The sequence below is a fragment of the Leptopilina boulardi genome, unplaced genomic scaffold (assembly GCF_019393585.1).
Source record: "Leptopilina boulardi isolate dan_hultmark-lab unplaced genomic scaffold, ZJU_Lbou_2.1 LbouV2_121, whole genome shotgun sequence".
Taxonomy (NCBI): Eukaryota; Metazoa; Arthropoda; class Insecta; order Hymenoptera; family Figitidae; genus Leptopilina; species Leptopilina boulardi.
The window spans coordinates 2,232,332-2,254,314 of record NW_026137665.1 but is presented as its reverse complement, the minus strand read 5'-3'; the positions used below and the strand labels follow the sequence as shown (position 1 = coordinate 2,254,314).

General features: G+C 26.0%; 1 protein-coding gene across 3 annotated transcripts in view; it reads right to left on the bottom strand.

Moving 5' to 3' along the window:
- LOC127286305 (protein N-terminal asparagine amidohydrolase) overlaps nucleotides 1-21,983 on the bottom strand; it is a 119,034-nt gene that overhangs the window by 5,002 nt on the left and 92,049 nt on the right. For all 3 annotated transcript variants that reach the window (XM_051312700.1, XM_051312708.1, XM_051312693.1), the window contains 4 exons: nucleotides 15,963-16,150; nucleotides 10,603-10,668; nucleotides 2,880-3,062; nucleotides 421-629 (listed from right to left, as the gene is read on the bottom strand). In XM_051312700.1, coding sequence (XP_051168657.1) covers nucleotides 421-629; nucleotides 2,880-3,062; nucleotides 10,603-10,668; nucleotides 15,963-16,149 — 645 coding nt within the window. In that variant the 5' untranslated portion in view covers nucleotide 16,150. The remainder of the gene's footprint in view (nucleotides 1-420; nucleotides 630-2,879; nucleotides 3,063-10,602; nucleotides 10,669-15,962; nucleotides 16,151-21,983) is intronic.

Sequence of the window (21,983 nt, the reverse complement as noted above, 5' to 3'; positions counted from 1 at the left end):
TTTTCCATTAAAAATGCGCAACAAATAATTTATGTTTATGGAATGTAAAAGTTTTTTGAAAATATTTTAAAAAAAAAGAATTATTTTGAAATAAATTAAAGAATATTTTAGTACTTTAGAAATAATTTGAAATTTTTATTTAAATATCTGAATTATCGAAATTTCTATTGAAATATTTGTAAAATACTTGAAACAATTTGAAATTGTGGAAAAAATCATAAAAAAAATTCTTTTTTTTTTAAACGAGGTAAATGTACATTTTTGAAATTTTTGAGTTATTTAAGCGCATCTCCCTTGAAATAAAGTAAAAAAAGAAATGAATTGAAATAGAATAAAAGGAAATTTAAATATTAATTGCTATTATTTTCTTCCACTGTAGTGTGTAATAAATAAATAATGTATTAAAAAAAAATAAAAAACCTGTTGTCCTCCAGTTAATTGTCTAGCACTTCTGAGAGCCTGATCTGGTCCTTTGTCAGGAAACGTTGCTGGGAATATTTCTCCAGTTTTTACATTTAAGCCAATTCCGTAAATTACTGGCCAATGGATACCACCTCTGACAGTTGTGTTGAGTTCGCCCACGCAGCAGAGCGTGAGGTCAATTTCAACAGGTTGCTTATGAAAAGCAGCTAAAAGGCAAATATAATTCAATATATTAAATATTTCAAACTACCAATATCAAATAATAATGGGCTCCAATTTTTCTTTTTTACATTCAAACATTTTTCTTCTCATTTAGTAATTAATTCTTTTTTTTTATTAGATAAATATTAATTTAATAGTTAAATATACCAATAAAAAAAAAAGTGAACAACTTTAATTGTAAAAAAATTTCTATAAAGTTTCTTTTATTCTAATTATTTATTAGATTTTAGATAATTAGATTATAATTACTTTGTGAAAAATTTCACTATTGTACAATAAGTTTTTAACTGTAAATATATATATTTTTTTGTTTAATTAAATAAAAAAATAATTTACAATTAATTTTTGTTTAATATTAAACACCTAATTTTTAAATTATATTTGTTTAAGTAACTCTTGAAATAAAAAATAATTTTTAATTCATTTTTCTTTAATTAATAATAAGAGGAAAATGAATGAATTTTTCTATATTAAAGGAGGTACCAATGAAATTTTCGTTGTTTTAGGATATTAATTTATTTTTTACTCTATTGAGGGTTTAAAATGATGGAAATTTGGAAAAAAAAATTTTTAATTAACAAGTGTAATAGGAAAAATTTAAATTTGTACTCATTCCACAATTTGTAATATTTTCCATCGACAAATATTTTTTTTTTCATAATAATTCTGAACAATCTATCGTATGTGTTTTAAAAAATCTTGTAAAAAAATAAAATAACCACAAATTGTTGATGTTGGATTAAGAATCAGGAATCAATTTGTATGAATTTCGAAAATTTTTCATTTTTTCAAAAAATAAAATTTCTAAAATAGTCAAAAATATATATATTTTTTTGTTTAATTTTGATAACGTAAAACATTTTTAGATCTATACTTATATAATAATATCAGAAAAAAAATTGTCCTGATCTCGGATCGACTTTAAAGCGCAAAAAAAATCGATTTACATAAGAAGAAAAGTCGAAAAAAATTGATTTTTAAAATTGAAATAAATATTTTATTTTTATAATTAACCATTGTTATTAGATATTAAATAAATTTCCTTAATTTCTTGATAAGAATAATTGCATAGAAATTTATCAAGAAATTTTATTTATATAATATTTCAAAAATGGAACTGAGACAATTTTTCAAGAATTTCAAAACTTTTAGACTAAAAAAAATTTTATATTTAAAAAAAATATATGAATGTTATTTTTTTTAAAATATTCAACTTTAATTTATGCAAATTATTTATGAATACAGAATTTTTGGTAAAGTTTGAAATTCAAATGATTAAAAAAAAAAAATTTCAATCATTTTTTAAAAATAAAATACTTTATGGAAAATGGGAGAATGTTTAATCTAAAAATGTTTTAAATTTATTGAATCATGAATTTTAGAAAAACTTGATAAAAATTATTTGAATTAATACAATTCATTAATATTATTAAATATTATTAATTTGTCAAAGAATTGAAGATAATTTTAAATATAATTTGAGTTTCGGCAGAGTTACATATTTAATATTTTTTAAGAAATAATTGAATTTCAAGAAATTTTTCTAAAATTAAATTAATTTTTTAATTAAAAATTATTAAAAATAATTAATTTGTCGAAAAATTTTAAATAGAAATTTGAAAAATTAATTGAATATTAGAAAAGCTATAGTTCAAATTTTTAGAGTTAATCAATTTTCAAGAGATTTAAAATTGAAAATTTTGTTAATTTGAATTGCTCAAGACTTTTTTAAAAAAAAATTTAGGTAATAATTTAATTTTAGAGAATTTTTTATTGAAAAATTTTGTAAATTTGAATTGCTCAAGACTTTTTAAAAAAAATTTAGGTAATAATTTAATTTTAGAGAATTTTTAATTGAAAAATATTTTATATATTTGAATTATCGAAGAATTTTATTAAAATTATTAAAAAGAATTATTTTCAATAATTTTAATTAAACTTTTTTTGAAAATAAAATTAATTTTGCAAAGACTTTTTTAGATTCAAATTTTCAAAATAATTGAATTTTGAGAGAGCTAGAGTTTATACTATATAAAAAATTCATATACCTAAATATTTTGTTTTAAATTTAACAAATTAATTAATTTTTTATTTTATTTTCTAAAATAAGTCAATAAAGTCGTACAATCAAAAGCTGGCGGTTGCATAATAACAACAAAAATTTCAATGGGTTAAAAATAATTCTTTGTTTTGTTTTTGTCTAATTTTCTATAGTATCGAATATTTATCCTTACACATAATATTACAAAAAAGTCCTTCCGAGTAATTCCTAGGGTCTGAGTAACCACCTACAAGTTGAAGTTCCAGACGTCCCTCTGGATATCCAAGTGCTAATTCTGTTACCCTCTGAATCATTGTCGCTGCGGCATCTTCCGTTCCAGCCCCATCTAAATGAGCGAGAGCTGCAGCACCAGAGCCTAAAATTTTTTTTTTTTTTTATAAATTTAAATAGATAAATATTAATTCAAATCGAAAGATGCAAAATTTATTTACTATATCTATATTCTAGGAAATGTTTTACAGATAAACATTTATTTTAAGATTATTATTATCTTTATTGCTTCACATTAATTAATTTAGAAAAAATACAAACTTAGAGATCTAACTCCAAGTAAAATTATTATTATTATTATTATTATCATTATTATTAAAGTCAGTTAAGTTTTAATACCGGTATCACTATTGGCAATCCAAAGTGATTATTTATCACTACTCTGTTCTATTGACAGTGGCGTAGGAACAAGTTAATTATAATCGAAATTAAAAGATGAAAATTTCAAGAAGTTATATCATGTATACCTTTGTTTTTTTTTCTGAAGTAAAACAAGAATCTGTTCCAAAACGTTAAAATTAAATTTTGTTTTTTTTAGAAAAGTTCACTTGATTTTTGCCTTTTTTGCGGTCGACATTATTTTAACAAATTATTAAAACAACACGAATTAGTAAACTTTTTCCGTAAGATACTAATTTTAAAAAATTTTTTTAAATGTAAAAAAATTTTGTTTTTTTACCAGAATTCTTATTTAACAGAATTTTAATAAGTAATTCGAATTTTTAAATGACAGAATTTTCATTTGTTCGAATTTTTATTTGTACGAATTATTTTTATTATTATTATTATTTTTATTTTATAAAATTCTTAAAATGTTGACTTTTCATTTAACCAAACAAACAACAGACAAAAAAAATTATGACACGAAATTTAAAAATCGGCCAATCAAAATAAATCATCATATCAAGAAAATTATGATTGGTCGATTTTAAAAATTGCGCCAAAATCTTTTTGTCGATTGTTCGTTCGGTCATTTGTAATTTCGGACAAATGAAAATTCGTCGTCTTAAAAATTTCATTAATTAAAAATTCGTACAGATTAAAATTCGCTGAATTGTAAATTCTGTCAATTTAAAAATTCGTATTACATAAAACTCAATTATTGAATGAGAATTCAGTTAAATTAAAATTCGCTTAAATTGAAATTCTTTTTAATAAAAAAGTCGTATATAAAGAAAATGAATAAAATAAAAATTCTGCCAAACAAAAATTCGGTATAGCTAAAAATTTTGTTATGTGAAAATGTGTCAAATTTTAATTTGGAAATTGAAAATTCGTCTAAAAAATAATTATTTCTGATAAAATACTTTAAAATCAATTTTTTTAATCATTTTGATGGGAAATTTAAAAAAAAAATTTTTTTTTACCAGAATTCTTATTTAACAGAATTTTAATAAGTAATTCGAATTTTTAAATGACAGAATTTTCATTTGTTCGAATTTTTATTTGTACGAATTATTTTTATTATTATTATTATTTTTATTTTATAAAATTCTTAAAATGTTGACTTTTCATTTAACCAAACAAACAACAGACAAAAAAAATTATGACACGAAATTTAAAAATCGGCCAATCAAAATAAATCATCATATCAAGAAAATTATGATTGGTCGATTTTAAAAATTGCGCCGAAATCTTTCTGTCAATTGTTCGTTCGGTCATTTGCTATTTGGATAAATGAAAATTCGACGTTTTCAAGAATTCTGTCAAATAACAGGGGCGCATGTATTTCCCATCAAACTGAGTAAAAAAATTTATTTTAAAGTATTTTATCAGAAATAATTATTTTTTAGACGAATTTTCAATTTTCAAATTAAAATTTGACACACATTTTCACATAACAAAATTTTTAGCTATACCGAATTTTTGTTTGGCAGAATTTTTATTTTATTCATTTTCTTTATATATGACTTTTTTTTTTTTTATCTATTTTGTACGAATTTTTAATTAATGAAATTTTTAAGACGACGAATTTTCATTTGTCCGAAATTACAAATGACCGAAGAAACAATCAAAGGAAAGATTTTGGCGCAATTTTTAAAATTGACCAATTAGAAATTATCAAGAAAATCGTGATTGGGCAATTTTAAAAACTTGTGCCGAAATCTTTCTGTCGATTGTTTCTTCGTCCATTTGTAATTTCGGACAAATTAAAATTCGATGACTTGGAATTTCTGTCATTTAAAAATTAGACTCGCACTTAAAATTCCATGGAATTGAGAATTCTGCTGAATTAAAATTCAGTTAATATTAGAATTATTATAATAAGTTGGATAAAAAGAATTTTTATAAGATGAAAATTTTGTTAACCCCTTTGATGTGTAGCTAAAATATAACAAAATGGTCCCAAAGTGTGTAAGACCTTACCGTGAATAAATTTTCATGACACTTAGTACTAAGGGGTTTTTTGGGTCGCTGATTACGAATACGGTGTTAGTTTTTAAAAATTCAAAATGGTGGATCCAATATGGCGAACAAATTTTTGAAAAATTCATTGGATTTGGCTGAAAATCGTTGCTGGAGGGGGGGGGGGTTTGGGATCGCTGATTACGAATCAGATGTTAGTTTTTAAAAATTCAAAATGGCGGACGACTTTTTATAAAATTTATTGGATTCGCTTAAAATTCATTAATTTCGCTACTCGAGAATTAGTTATTTCTAAAAAGTATATTATAAAATCACATAATTCCATATTTTTGAAAATAAAGTAATTGAATAAATAGTAAATGTTAAATATGAAATATTATTTGTAAATAAAAAGTCAATTACAAATTAATTAATTTTATTAATTTTAATGAAGTTCTTTAAAAATTCACTAACTTTAAACTTCCTTTTAATACACATTCTTTAACAATCAGTTATTGTTTTTACAGTAAATTATTGAATTTTACTTAAATATGATTAAAAACATTTTTATTACATTTACTTTTACAAAGAATTTTAATAATTTTAAAAATAATTGAATTTCGGAAAAGTCATATATTCGCAAGATTCTTAGATCGAATTAATTCAATTTTAAGAGATTTTTAATGGAAACTTTTTTTACAATTAAATAGCTACAGATTACTGTAAAAACAAGAAAAAAACAATAATTGATTGTTAAAGAATGTGTATTAAAAAGAAGTTTAAAGTTAGTGAATTTTTAAAGAACTACATTAAAATTAATTAATTTGTAAATGACTTTTTATTTACAAATAATATTTCATATTTAACATTTATTATTTATTCAATTACTTTATTTTTCAAAAATGTGAAATTATGTGATTTTATAATATATACTTTTCGAAAAATAGCAGACGACTTTCATTAGGGAAATCAATAGTTTAAGGTTTTTCCCGTTACGAACGCCACCTCTGACTATTCAAATTTTCCGGAATGATGTTACCAGAATTTGGGACATTTTTCCTTTGAAGTGAAGGCTCCTTATTCTTACTTCGTGCACATGGTAGTTTATACCTCTGTAACTTGTGTAAATTTAATGAAAAAGTTTCACCTAACCTCAAAATTATGAAAGTGTAAAACTTTTTTAATGTACGGACTCGGATTCTATAGTTCTTTACAAAATTTTCTTGTCCGTGATTCGACATAAACTTAGGGCGCACTCACACCTTTTGGCTGCCTGCAGGTTACCATGGCAACGCATGAGAGTGAGTGCGACAGAAAATTTAAAAATTTGAATATTCAAATTTTCTGTCTCACTCACACTCGTGCGTTGCCATGGTAACCTGCAGGCAGGCAGGCAGCCAAAAAAGGTGTGAGTGCGCCATTATGGTACGGTCACACTATCTCATGCGTGCAGAAACATTTAGCCGGTCACACTTTAACGAAATCTAGTGAATGTTTAGTAACTTTCTAGTAATTTTTGCAAAAATTTCGGTTGTAACTAGAAAGTTACTAAACATTCACTAGATTTCGTTGAAGTCTAGTTACAACCGAAATTTTTACAAAAATTACTAGAAAGTTACTAAACATTCACTAGATTTCGTTGAAGTGTGACCAAATGTGCATTCATGAGATAGTTTGACCGTCCCCTTAAGGCACTCTCACACCTTTTTGGCTGCCTGCAGATTACCATGGCAACGCATGAGAGTGAGTGCGACAGAAAATTTAAAAATTTGAATATTCAAATTTTCTGTCTTACTCACACTCGTGCGTTGCCATGGTAACCTGCAGGCAGGCAGGCAGCCAAAAAGGTGTGAGAGTGCCTTTAGAGTGGGAAAATCTTAGAACCGGCAAAGGGTCTTAAAGGTTAATTTGAATTTGAATACAAATATAGGAAAAATGAAAATTTGCCTAAAAGAAAATTGAAATTATATATAGAATGAAAATTCCAACTAAAGAATTTCAGGGGATATTTATGGACCTCAAAAAAAAAATAAAAAAAAATTAACTTGGAGTAAGAAGAATCTGTCCGCATGTATATATAAATAGTAAATATAGGAAATTGTTCAAGTACGCCACTGAAGCATCGCCAGGGAGAGATAATTATCGAACATCACACGAAAGAGTCTTCGTTATGGCAGACTATATCGGGGAATTGTATAGAGAGTATAGAGTAAAGTCAAGTCTTAAAGGCCTCATTGGTGGTTGTCGCGCCTAGTGAACATAACGCCAGGAGGAAAGCAGTCAGGAAAGCGCGCTATGGCAATACACACATATATATATATGTAGTAGATGGTCCTGTGCGGAGGTCCCAAGCGACTCTCTCAAGAGTCTCAAGTTGGTTATATATCGAAGCTCTCTTGTGAGACGCGTTTGCCTTATTGGAACGTATTTCAAACGGTTTTTGTACCGGCATTCACTTATATATGTCTGCCTCTTTCGCATCTTGAAAAGGGATTAAGATGGTGAGATTCTCTCGCGATCGGCGAAAGGGGAAAGATTGATCCTTTGGAATAGGATGCCGACAAAGATGGACAGAAAATCCAAAGGCAAAATATAAAGAAAGAGAGAAAATCGGCTGCGCGGCTTGTCAAACGTCACGCCTTTCAATTCAACCGATATTTTCCGCACTGATTTTTGCTTACCATGTTTCAATCTACTCGTTAAGGATTCCTAGAATAATTCCAGTTTTCTTTTTATATATATGGGTGATTCTCCACGAAGTGTACAATTCCATGTCCCTTGCGTTTTTTAAGAAATAAATTGTATTGTCTCTCTAAATTTGAATCAGTGGAATTTCACTGATGAACCAGTTATAAGTATATACCACTGGTTTCATTCAGTGAAAATTTCACTGGAAACCAGTGTATTTTCACTGATTGACAGTGAAAACCTCACTGATTGAATCAGTAGACTCTGTCGATAAAACAGATTTCACTAATTCAATTAGTGAGATTTTCACTGTCAATCAGTGAAAATACACTGGTTTCCAGTAAAATTTTCACTGAATCAAACCAGTGGTATTAGAGAAAATTAAAAGGCATTAAAATAAGCAAATTTGTTTATTTTAATCCATTTTGGTATTAAAATAAGCAAAATTGGATTAAAATAATAATCGTTGCAGCTTATTTTAATGCCTTTTAATTTTCTGTGATACTTATACATAACTGATGGTTCACCAGTAAAATTCCGCACTGATTCAAATTTAGAGAGATAATGAATCCAACGTGAAAAAGTAATCGTCGTGGGGAAGCTTTTTTAAAAAAATTGAAATATCTCATAAAAAACAAATTAGAATTTAGTTATACTAAATAAAAAAAACCTCAAGCGATTATCTACGATAGAAATTAATTTTATGATTTGAATTTATTTTTACACCTTTCAAGCGCCAATTTTACATATATATAGGGAATCACAGAACCATAATGGGGAAGCTTTCACATATTTTACAATAAATCAAAAAAATAAATTTTTTTTTATTAAATAATGTGTAGTAGTATTATTTGAATGAATATAAATGACAGAAATGCGAAACCGATTGAAAATTGCCTCAGCATCAAGAGGAAGCCTTTTGGCCGTCTTTCAATTGAATATCAAGTTTAAAAATTAGGATAAAATTTTTTAAAAATAATTCACAACATTACAACAAATATTTCCATTAAATTTTCATAAATTATCACATAAATTACCATAAATTATCCTTTAAATTTCCATAAATTTCCAAAATTAGTTTAAAAATTTTTTTTTTTATATATTATAAATTACCTTAAAAATTTCATAAATTACCGCATAAATTTTCTGCAATAATTTTTAAATCTTAAAATTTTGTTTGTATTACAATTATAAATTACCTCAAAAATTTCTTAAATTACAGCATAAATTTCCATAAATTATCACGTAACAGTTTTTGAATCTTGAATTTTGTTTCTATTGTATAGGGGAGGATGGGGTAAGGATAGTTAGGTAAGACATTTTTGGATCTAGTAGCTAAAATTCAACAGAGATCGGAAAAAGAATAGTATCGTTCGAAAGCCTGTTTATTTAGCTACAATTTTGTAATACATTATTTTGCTGTGAATTGCAATGCCTTCGAGATATTAGCGGAAAATTAAAAAAAAAAATTTACCTATCCTTGCCCCACTATTGGGGCAAGGATAGTTATCAAAATTCTTTTTACGAAAAATAATCAAAAAAAGACATTAAATTTGGGATTTTTTTAATTTCAATGGATAAAAGCACCTCAAAACACTTCAAAGCACTACCAAAAATATTTTTTGGACATAAATAAATATTTTAAACAGTTAATATCTGAAACAGTGTTTTAAACAGAACTGATACATTTTAGAAAAAACAGGATTTTCACAAATAAACACGTAGCTTCCACAAATGATATCGCATCAAGATCAAATTTTCCTGACGTCTTTTGGTGTTAAAACAAGTATATGTGAAGAATAGTGCCCTTTTTGAAGAAGCCGTATAGGCAATAAAGCCACTAACTATCCTTCCCCCTTAACTATCTTTGTCCCATCCTCCCCTAATTATAAATTAACTCAAAAATTTCATAAATTACCTCATTAATTTTCATAAATTACCAAATAAATTATTTGCAATATAGTTTTTTGAAACTTGTATTTTGTATTATTATTATAAATTCCCTCAAAAATTTCCATAAATTACAATAAATTATCACATAAATTTCCAAAATTATATTTTTCGTTTTTAAATTTTGTTTGTTATAAAATTAAAAATTATTTCAAATTTTTATTAAGTACCAAAATAGCTCATTATATTACATGGATGCATTTACCTCTAATTTGTTTAAAATATACCAAAATTATAAACAATTTGTCCGGCCCATTAGAGATATTTCATTCTTCACTATCATACATGAAAGTTATATTATGATTTTAATTTGAATTGTAAAAAAAAAAATTCTATAATAATACGCTACGCGGAGAATCACCCATATAGTTATTTTAGATCTTCCGTAACCTTATACTGTTTCAGGATGACATTGAGTAACTTGAAGTTTGTCCCTTACTCAATTAAATATATACCCAAATCAAAATAAATTGCAACAAAAATTAGTCCAAGTTTGTTTTGTGTTTGTATACGGTTCTATTTGTTTTTACTTCAGCATTAATTTTTCATTTGAAAGAAATTTGATGATTTTATCAAATAAAAGATTGGTAAAATTGAGTTTTGGTAAAAAAAAAAAAATATTAAAAACATATTATTCTTACCAGAATGCCTGACGACGACGATTATGCATGTTGTCATGTCATCCGATCCTAGGATGCTTACATTTTCTGCAAAAAAAATTACAATATTACATTATTTCTAACTTATAGATGTATAAAAAAAAGTTTTATTAAATATTAATTTATCAATTTGTAAAATTCTATACAAAAATCTTATAATCTTTTTCATGGTAAACTTTTTTTTGCATTGAAAAGTACATTAAAAAATGTTTTTAAATTTACTATACAGTATCCAAATATTTACTAGCCAATGTTTTCATTAAATAAATTCACATTTAACCTAATTTCTATTAAACAAAACTTTTATTGAAAAAATTGTTTTTCGAAATTTTTTATTTAATAAAGTTTAAATAAAGTTTTTTTAACCCCTTCACTGTTATTGACCTCTATAGAGGCATAAAAATATCGTGCCACCAGTGTGTGTATGACCGCTATAGTAGCATCTAGAAAAAAATAAGTAGACACAATACGATAAACTTGTCAGTGGGTATTCTTAGGTATGGTAACATCAAGTTTTTTTTTTTTTTTAATTTTTTTTACCACATACGGGGCACGGAAGCTTTATTTCTGCTACACAGCGAAGGGGTTAAATAAGAATTTGTTTATATTAGAAATTATGTTAAATAGGAATTCAATAAATGAAAATAATGTTAAGTAAATATTCGAATAAATAGAAATTCTATAAAAGAACAATTCTGATAAATAAAAATTTTTTTTTCATGCTTTACGTTCGCAAAGATATTCTATACTTATACACGAAAAATAATTTGTAAGGCTGTTTCCACAATAGGCAAAATCGTATCGTCTTGAAGGTGATTTTCAAAACAAAAAGATTGACGACAATAGAAAAAGCATGCGCGCCAAGAAGACTAGAACCAGGAGGGGAAACTCCGTTGTAAAGATGCGGCGTGAAAAACAAGCCACTAGAAGGCGTGGCTTATCGTTCGTGCTTTGCTATTCAGACGAATTTGAGTGTTCTGCGCATACTTTCTTGACACTGATATTTGAAATGTAGCAGACGCTGTTTTTAAGTTTCTGTTTATGCGGTTATGGCAAATGGTTTACCCATAAATTTTTTGATGCGATTATATTTAATTAATTATATTTAACTAGCAAAATTAAACGCGCGCAAGCGCGCCAAATTGAGTGTTTAATTGTTTGTTATAAAGAAATTAAAGATTAATATTATCAATAATAATTTAATTTATTAGAATATTATTACATATTAAATGATAATAATGAAAATTATATGTTTACAAGCCTCGGATTAAACGACTTTTTCTGACTTTTTTCAAAAATAAGACTTTTATCGACTTCTTTTAATAAAATGCGACATTTTTTTTAACATTTGAAAAAAATGTAAATAAAATACATTTTTCTAGTATAAAATGTAGATCTTCATCATATCTTCTTCAATTAAATTATTTAACAAATTTTAAACTAAAATGATTCTTCACTACATTAATTATTTTTAATAATTTTAATGAAATACATCACAAATTCAATTATATCAAAATTATTTTTCAATTAAAATTTTTATGAAATTTAACAATTGTTTATAATTTAAAAAAAAAATCACAATAAAATTGAATTACTTTTTAAAAATTTCAATTTAAAATTAACTAAAATTCAATTATTACCCGAAATTTTAATTCAAAATCAATTAAAAATCCAATAATTATACAAAATTTTCAATTTAAAATTTAATTATTTACCAAGTTTTCAATTTAAAATGAAATAAAATTCAATTATTTTGTAAAATTTCTATTCAAAATTAATTATCCAAATTTTCAATCAAAAATGAACTTAAATTAAATTATTTTCCAAATTTAAAATCAAATAAAATTTCATTATCCTCAAAAATTTGAATTCAAAATTAATTGAATTTTCAATAATTTGAATTTAAAAGCATCTAAAATTTATTTATTTCTAAAATTTTCCATCAAAAAATTTTTTTTTTTGAAATTTAATAATTTCAATTACAAGTCTAAGGAAATTCAATTATTTTTAACTATTTTAATAATATTCTTTGAAAATTCAACTATCTGAAACCATTTTTCAATTAAAAATGATTTTCAAATTATTATATTTTGTCCACATTTTCTAATAAATTTTTAGTGAAATTATCTAAAATTTTAATTACAAAACACTTAAAGTTTCAATTAATTTCAAATATCTCAATTTTAAATCTTTGAAAATTCAATTAAATTTAAAAATTTTTTTCCAAAAATTGTTTGATAAATTATATTTAGTTCTGTAAAATTTAATAATTGTTTGAAAATTAACAATATCTTTTGAAATTTAATTATTTCTAAAAATTTCAACTTTAACCCTTCGAAAAGGATAATAATAAAAAAAAAATTTTTTATTTAAAAATCTGTAAAATATTTTTGTTAAAATAAAGAACAAATCCACTTTTTTTTGGAATATAAATCGACTAAAACGACTTTTTTATGTCTTTAAGTTGATTCGAGGCCTGTGTTTTTATAATTAATATTTAATAGGTATTCGTTGGGCCCTGGTACCTTAAAAATTAATTTTTAAAAATAAATTTTATTTCAAATTACTATCTTGTACGAAATTTCCTGGCGCATCTTTTTTCTCATCATAAATTTTTTGTATTTGTATACAATTTTTGAATTCATATACAACTTTATAAAAAATTTCGTTGGTAAACGTTGTGTACTTCAGTTTCGTGAATTGAATTTTTAAATTTGGAATTTTAAAGAAACTTATTCCGAAATTTGGAAACACAATTATACAACTTTGGCAAAAATGAGATAAAGAATTGTCAAAATTTGACACGTCATAAGATTACTATTCAAAAAAACACGTGAAATCAGAAAAGGCCAACTTCAAGTTAGGACAGAAGGACAGACCAAGCATTTTATTATTATATAATTTACCTAACCAAGCAGACGCAAACATTTGCAGCTGCTTGCTACGAAATTTCCCCTTCAAAACCTACAAGGTTAGTATGCGCAGAATTCGTAAATTCGTTCTATTAGCAGTACACGAACTTAAACGACCCGCCCACCGTGTGCACGTTTACCATGCCACTACTCACTGCGGTAAAGCGTGGAAGTTTCACCTCCTGGTTCTAGTCTTCTTGATGCGCGCGCATCGTTTTGGCATATTGTGGAACCAGCCTTAGGTTAAGAATCATGTCAAAATTTTGTTGACAAATATAAAATAATTAGTGGAACATCCGAATTGTGACACTTTGCAGGGAATGGTAGCTTTTTTCGATACAGGGCGGGGAACTAGAATAAAGAAAAAGCAGGGTGGGGCAGGTATCAAAAATATAAAGATGGTTGGTTTCCATTGTCCCCACTCGCCATTTATTATAATTCTCGTCAACTATCGCACCCTGCTTTAGTAAAAATTTAGTAACTTTTAATTTTATCAATAAAGTCACTAAATTTTCACTAGAGCAGGGTGCGGTAGTTGACGAGAATTATGACAAATAGCGAGTGTTGACAATGGTAATCAACAATATGTCATTGTTAAAACGTTCTATAGACCAACGCAAAATAGGTTCGCGAACGAGATGCATGAGATAGAAAAGGATGCAAATATATCTCTGTCCTTTTTCAACTCATGTTTCACGTTCGCGAAGCTATTTTGCTTTGGCCTTATTAGAATTCCAGTGGAAATTTACATGCGTCTATTCTAAACTAACCTTTTTAGGTAAATTAAATTAACTAATTAATCAATTAAATTAACTAAATTTTTATTCAAATAAATAATATTTTTAAATAAAAGTGAAATATATGTTCCATGTATTAAAATAATTTATTATTTGACACCACAAAATTTTTAAAAAGTCTAATATGAGAAATATTCGTGTGTCACCATTTTTAAGAGAGTTATGGTCATTTAAGGATTCTCCCTGAAATATAAAGAAATGACACAGACTTACCAAATTTTGACAGTTTGTTCATTAGATTGATTTAGGAAGTTATGATTATTTTCAGAATTTTTTACCACGTAGTTTTTTAGAAAAAAAATAAAATATATGACCAATTTAACATGGACTCTTATGGGAACGTGTATAAACCATAGGCAAAAAGTGTGATGGAAATGACACAAAAATCTGAAAGTTGGTATACAGGAAGAAAATATGATAAATTTATTAACTGCACAATATAAAGAAAGTTTACCACATAGTTTTTGAGTAAATAAATAATAAAGTTTGATTTTTTGTCATAATAATAATAGTAAGTGTAGCAGACATGAAAACGTGGCAACGTCGCAACACGTGTTTGGCACGTTTGCGCAGCAATTCGCCGCGAATTTCAAATGCAAGTATACAAGTCGTCAAATTCATATTTATATTCAGATATTTTTTTATATTATTTTTAGAAAATAATGGATTAAACTGCAATTTTAATAGAATATTGTATGTTATGTTTAATTTGAAAGTTTATATAAATTTAATTCTGATTAATTATTGGAAAACAAAAAGAGTGATAAAAATACACGTACATAACCTCAAATTATAATTAAATATTTTTGTCAAAATAAAATATAGTTCAAAACTACTACAATCACAGTTTTATTTAATTGAATATTTTTTTCCTAATTATCATACAAATTGAATTAAAGTATAATAAATAAACTATTTGTATTTTCCATTTTATTTTCAAATTTTGAGATGAACGACTTATATTACAAATTTCTTATAAGTAAATAATCTTATTTTCATTTCAATTTTAAGTGTTTTATGGAAGTTCAACAATTAAATAATAACACATAACAAAAAATTTGAGGTTAGCTGTCAGATCAGGTGTAGGCCCAATCTGTGTTATATAGATACAAAGACCAGTCTTACCAACCTTACATAAACTACGCGACGAGAATGCGACGTTGCCCTGATTTCAAGCACTTTTTAAAAAATTTAATTAAATAGAATTTATAATATTCTAGTAAAGAGGAAAGCTTATTATTAATTTATACACCTGTTTCTAAACAATTCTCCTATCAATAAGGACAAGAACCTTACTTATCAAATAAAAATTTATTTTTTCTAAGGTTGCAAACTTGTGAGCCTTCCACACGGGAAGAATAGAAACTATCCCCTTACTCCGCACCACCCCCTGGAGAATCCTTAAAAAAATATGTAATTTAAAAAAATTCATATCTTGATAAAAAATTATGAAAAAAAAATGTAATGTTATTTTTTTTTTGAGTACACAAAGGGATAAAAACAATTTTTAGCTAAAATCAAAATTGTGAAAATTGAACAATATGTTGAAAATTATTGTGTGGAACCCAATTATAGATTTAAAAAGAAATTGATTAAAATTGTGCGTAATATGTAATGTTCATATTATACTCACTGTCGTGGGGAAGGGTTGCAGCCATTTCTCTCTGCTTGACGTAAAGAAGGCCCACGGGGCCCACTAATTTTGCCGGCATCGAGTGGAGTTGAGCAGCGGTCTCACGATATACTGGGTGGGCCGCATATAATGACCTGCTGTCCGCCGGGGGTTCTTCTTGTAGAACCCCATTTACCACGAGAACCATTCTGTCAACAAATCATTCACTATATTTATAATTATTATTCAGAGAAATTTCAAATCATTTAATTAAAAAAATGAAGAAAAGATGGTCAGTTTAAAAAAAAAATTTACTATTATTAAACAAAAATCCCAACCACAGTCACCAAACGCAACTGCGCATGCGCTGCTATAATTCTCTCTAGGAGACTTGACAATTATCGTATCTAAACGCAACTGCGCTTGCGCCACGATAACTCTCTCATTGGTAAGAAAAAGCGGGATTATATAAAAAATTTTATTATAAAAAAAATATTAAGAAAGAAATATAAAAACATTTTTACTGGCTTAATTAACTATTTTTTGTTAATACTTAATTTTAATGCTTTTTAAATATTAATTTTTAAAACGTACTTAGAAGTGTTCAAAGGTCTCTGAAATTCTTTGGCATTTAATTATCGCACTATAAATATACGGCACTGAACGTAAAAATAATAAACATTGATTTTAAAAAACTTTTTTCTCTAATTATGAACACTTTTTATAAAATCGGCCAACGTACCAAGATTTCTTATCTTATAATTTCCCTAAATCCAAAAAATTGTGCGAATCCATACAAAAACGCAATTGCAAAACGAAAAGTAGAAATATAATGACAGGTTCATTACGTCCTGCCGCCGTCAGATGGCGGAAACAAGCAGGGAGCACAAAGTCTCAAGTGTCATTATTATTATTTTCCAATTTTGCGATCGCGTTTTTGCATGAATTCCAAAAATCTTTCGGTTTTAGGAAATTTACTAAGATAAGAAATCTTGGTATGTTGGCCGATTTTATAAAAAGTGTCTATAAATCAAAAAGAAAGTGTTTTAAAATCAATATTTATAATTTTTACGTTCAGTGCCGTATTTATAGGGCGATAATTAAATGCCAAAGAATTTCAAAGATCGTTGAACATTCTTAAGTATACAATAGTAATAATAATAATTTTTAAAAATAAATATAATTATTATTATAAAAATAATAATAAACTCATATGAATAAATTGTTTCAATCTTTTGAGATTTAGGCCAAAATAAAAAAAAAAGTACAAGTAATTTTAAAAGTCTTAACAAAGCAAATATTATATGTTTATTTATTATCATTACTATTATTATTTATCAACCTTATTCAACAAGAGAAAAAAATTGCATAAACAAACAAAAGGAATCCGCTAAGTAGGTTATTACATCTTTTTTTTTTTAATAAAAAAAATAATGAATATGTAGTTCAAAAACTTGCTTTTATAGAATTTTTTTTTTTTTTTTTAATTTATTATTTCATTTTTCTTTCTCAAGAAAAGTTTCTCTTTCGTAAGCGCTAAATCACAAAGAATTTTATAGTTATACTAATAAATTACAAATTATAATCATACCAATATGATAAAGTGTCAGCACAAATAGTGCGTGTACGCATTAATAAATCTGAAGTTTTTCAAAATATTTAAAATAAAACATATGGAATGTAATTTCCGTTCATTTATTTATATATATATATTGTCGCGTGTTTGCTAATTACGAGCAATGGAATTCGATGTCACTAAATGTATAAATGATTATACATGTATGCAAGTTGGAATTTGCATAAACATAAATATGCGATTTCTGCAAACATTGAGAGAGTAGACAAAGTTGGATACTCAAACCTTGAAAAAGCGGATGAGTGAACATTATAACGAAGACAGAATAAATGTAAAGTCATAGAAATGAACAAAATTTCAAAATATATTATTCTCGCAGCTTATTGTTTAAAAAAAAAAGATTTATTTCCTTCAAATTTTTATTTATGTACAAAAAAAATATTTTCCGACATTATGATTAGAAATACTGCAATAAGTCACATTTGTAAGGTTACTTCTACAATAGCTAAATCGCATCGTCTTGAAAGCAGTTTTTTTAGAAGATGATGCGCGCGCATCTGTTGCCAACTGTCGATGAATAATTTATTTCATGTGTACTAAAAAAAAAAGAAAAGAAAAAATTTAACCAGAGAGGATATTAAATTTTTATTTTCTTTAACAAAGCAAATTTTTTTATAATTTCAATAATATTAACAAACTGAAATTTTAGGAATAGTAGAATATGTGAAATAAATATTTTTCCGACAGTTGACAATAGATGCGCGCGCATCGTCTCTTTCTAAAAATCGTCTGCAAAATTATATTCGATTTAGGTATTGTAAATGCAGCTTGAAGCATAAAAGTGCTTGTATACCTAGTGATATCTAGGGAATTTTGCAGAATTTCAAGTTCTTTGACTTCTGACGTTTGATTTGATAATACCACGATATAATTTTTTTCAGTTTTACCCGATTACATAAACACAACTGAAACTGCTCAAGTATGCAAGTTTAATAATTTATTGTTATTAGAAATATATTGAAATAAAATATTTTAATATGGCTTATGAATTTATATTAAAAACTATTTATCAAAATGAAATTCGAAAATATTTCATCTCTTGATTTACAGATAAAGCTTAAAATTTAACATTCTAGAGTTACTTGACAATCTAACCTATAAAAATGTTATGATCAAATGGGCCAACGCAGAATGAAATCTTTAATCGTAAATTTTAAGCTTTTACATGAGTGAGAAAAGGACAAAAGATATTTCTATCCTTTTCTCTCTCTTATAAAAGATTAAGATTTACTATTAGAGGTTTCATTTTGCTTAGGCCTATTATATATACGTTCCATATGGTTAGGTTAGGTTAGGTTATGTCAGGTTAGGTTATGTCAGGTTAGGTTAGGTTAGGTTAGGTTAGGTTAGGTTAGGTTAGGTTAGGTTAGGTTAGGTTAGGTTAGGTTAGGTTAGGTTAGTTACTCTTGATATAATGGGCCAACGCAGAATGAAATCTCTAATCGTAAATCTTAAGCTTTTACATGGGAAAGAAAAGGAGAAAAGTTATTTCTATCCTTTTCTCTCTTATGTAAAAGCTTAAGATTTACGATTAGAGATTTCATTCTGCTTAGGTCTAATTAGATATAATTTTTAAGGTTATGTTCGTTTCTTGGTTAGGGGTATTTAATGTTATGTTTATCGAACATAGTCTTGAACCCAAAGGCAATCCAGGGAACTTGCGGCTATATTCACAGTGAAAATTCATATAAATGTAGAGGTTATGTTCATTTGTTTGTGGGGAGGAGGTATTTCTCGACAAAATTTGAGCTAAGTTTAAGGTTATGTTCGTTTCTTGGTTACGTGGGATTTCCCGCCAAAATTTGACCTAAATTTGAGGTTATATGTCAGTCGAACATATAGCCTCGAACCCAGCGGTAATTCTGGGACTTGCGGCTATATTCAGAGTTTTGAAACAGCGGTGGCGGCCTCAAATTTACATCAAAAGTCATGGGAGTAGAGGCGAAAATAATCTCAAAATTTAGTCAAATTCAAAGAATTATTATTACTTTATTGAAATGTGAATAAATATTATTAAAATAAAAATTATTAAATTTTAATTAATAAATTAATTAAATTAATAAATTAATTAAATTAATAATAAATAAATAATTAAATAAATTAAAATCGACATTAAGAAATTATTTTTAAAAATAATTTCAATGAAATTGCCTAAAAACCAGTAAATTATTAAAAAGTCTTGAAACGAACATAACCTTTAAATTCAAGTCATTTTTGGCGGGAACTCCACCTCCACTTGCGGCTATATTGAAAGTCTTGAAATTTACATAAGCTTAAAATTTATGTCATTTTTGGCGGGAAATACAGAGAGAGATGAGGGAAGGGGGAAGGACTTACTGCTTTATTAGGGTCTTAAAACAAACATAACCTCAAAATTTAGATCATTTCTGGCGGGGGAGGGGACTTGCGGCTATATTCAGAGTCTTGAAACGAACATAACCTCAAAAGTTAGGCCATTTTGGCGGAGGAGGGGAAATGGGAGGAGGGAGGGGTGACTTGCAGCTATATTCAGAGCCTTGAAACGAACATAGCCTCAAAATTTATGTCATTTCTGGCGGGGGAGGGGACTTGCGGCTATATTCCGAGTAGTGAAACGAACATAACCTCAAAATTTAGGCCATTTTGGTGGAGGAGGGACTTGCGGCTATATTCAGAGTCTAGAAACGAACATAACCTCAAAGGGTCAAAATTTCTGAAACAGCGGTGGCGGCGAAATCTTTTTATAATATAGAAAGAGATATATATAAAATATGTTTCTCAAGATGATGAAGAATTATTTGACTAAAAGTCTATTAAAGAAATAAAAGAGGATTAGGACAAAAATAAGATTATTTACTCATGAGATTGTGGTACTGGATAGTAAAGAGATATAACATATTATATACGTTGGAACATTTTATCGATATAAATTTAACCAAACCGACACGATGGAATAACATGCTTCGTTATTACCATTACAATAAAGTCGTCCTCCAATCTAGATGTACGATCATCGTGGCTTAGGTTTGTTTGACGAAGAATCTAACTATAATATCACAGGATCGAAGATCAGGACCATTGTCATATTGTATTATAATGGTACATAATATATAAAATCTTTTACGTGTCAACGTGTTTGAAAGTCAATTACATATATATACTAAAATTATCTTTTTCCCTCATGTGTAACATCATAATATTCACAGTATAGAATGAAAGGAAAATATTCCAATTTATTTTTCAACTTAAAATCATTTTTTTTTTAATACTAATGTAATCAAAATTACACTAGAAGTAAAATTTAATTATAAAATGAAATTATTGTCCCAAAAAATTTTTTTTTTAGTTATATTTACAATTATAATTTTTAGCACTCTAAATATCGTATTTACGATTTTTTTATATCTTTTTAAATAAAATTTTCATACTCAAAAATCTGATTTTGAATACTAAATTTCATTTTCAGATTCTGTCTCTAAAAAATAATTTTACATTGAAAATTATTATTTTTTTTTTTTTGAAAAAATAATAATATTTGAACTTGTACGTTAGTTTTTAAAAGTTGCACTCTTTTCTGGTTTAACTCTATATGAGACGTCGATTAAAATAGCTGTCAAGCTGATACCAGATGTTTTTCAAAGAGTTTCTGCGAATGCGAGAAAGGGATTTTTAACCAGTAAATGAAGTGTTTTTATTTTTTTCACAACTGTTATTATGACTTTAAAGTACAAAGTGATAAAAAAAAACTGCATAAAACTCAAAACATTGTTTACTTTGTTATATACTTTCAAAAGTAATTATATATATTTGAACAAAGCAATAAATATAATTATAATAGTTTTGTAATTTTTTTTTGAAGATAATTAAGTTTTTTTTATTTTAACAAATTATTTTACACTAAAAAAAAAAATTTATGTAGTTCAAATAATTAGTTACTTGGCTGTTATCAAATAAATATAATTTATTTGAACCAAATAATTTTTATTCGAATCAATAATATTTATTTATTTTAAATAAATACTTTTTTTTAAATTGACTCAAATAATAATTATTTAACTTCCCTTGTTAATTTATTAATATTTTCTAGGTTATAAAATTGATTATAATCACCAAATAATTTTTGTACAAGTCGCGCTAATTACTATATACGTTGTAGACACAATCTTACATATTGTAATCTGAATAAAAGAAAAGGAAGAAAAATACTTATTTTTATAAATAATTATAAATAAATAATAAAAAATATTTTTAAATAAATATTTATTACCATCAAATAATAATTATTTAATACAAATAATAAATATTTGATACAAGTAAATATTTATTTGATAATAGACTGTTAAACTACTAAAAAAAATTATATTATCTAAATATTCATATTAAATTTGCAAAATAAAATTTATTTATACTTGCAAAAAAAAAAAAAA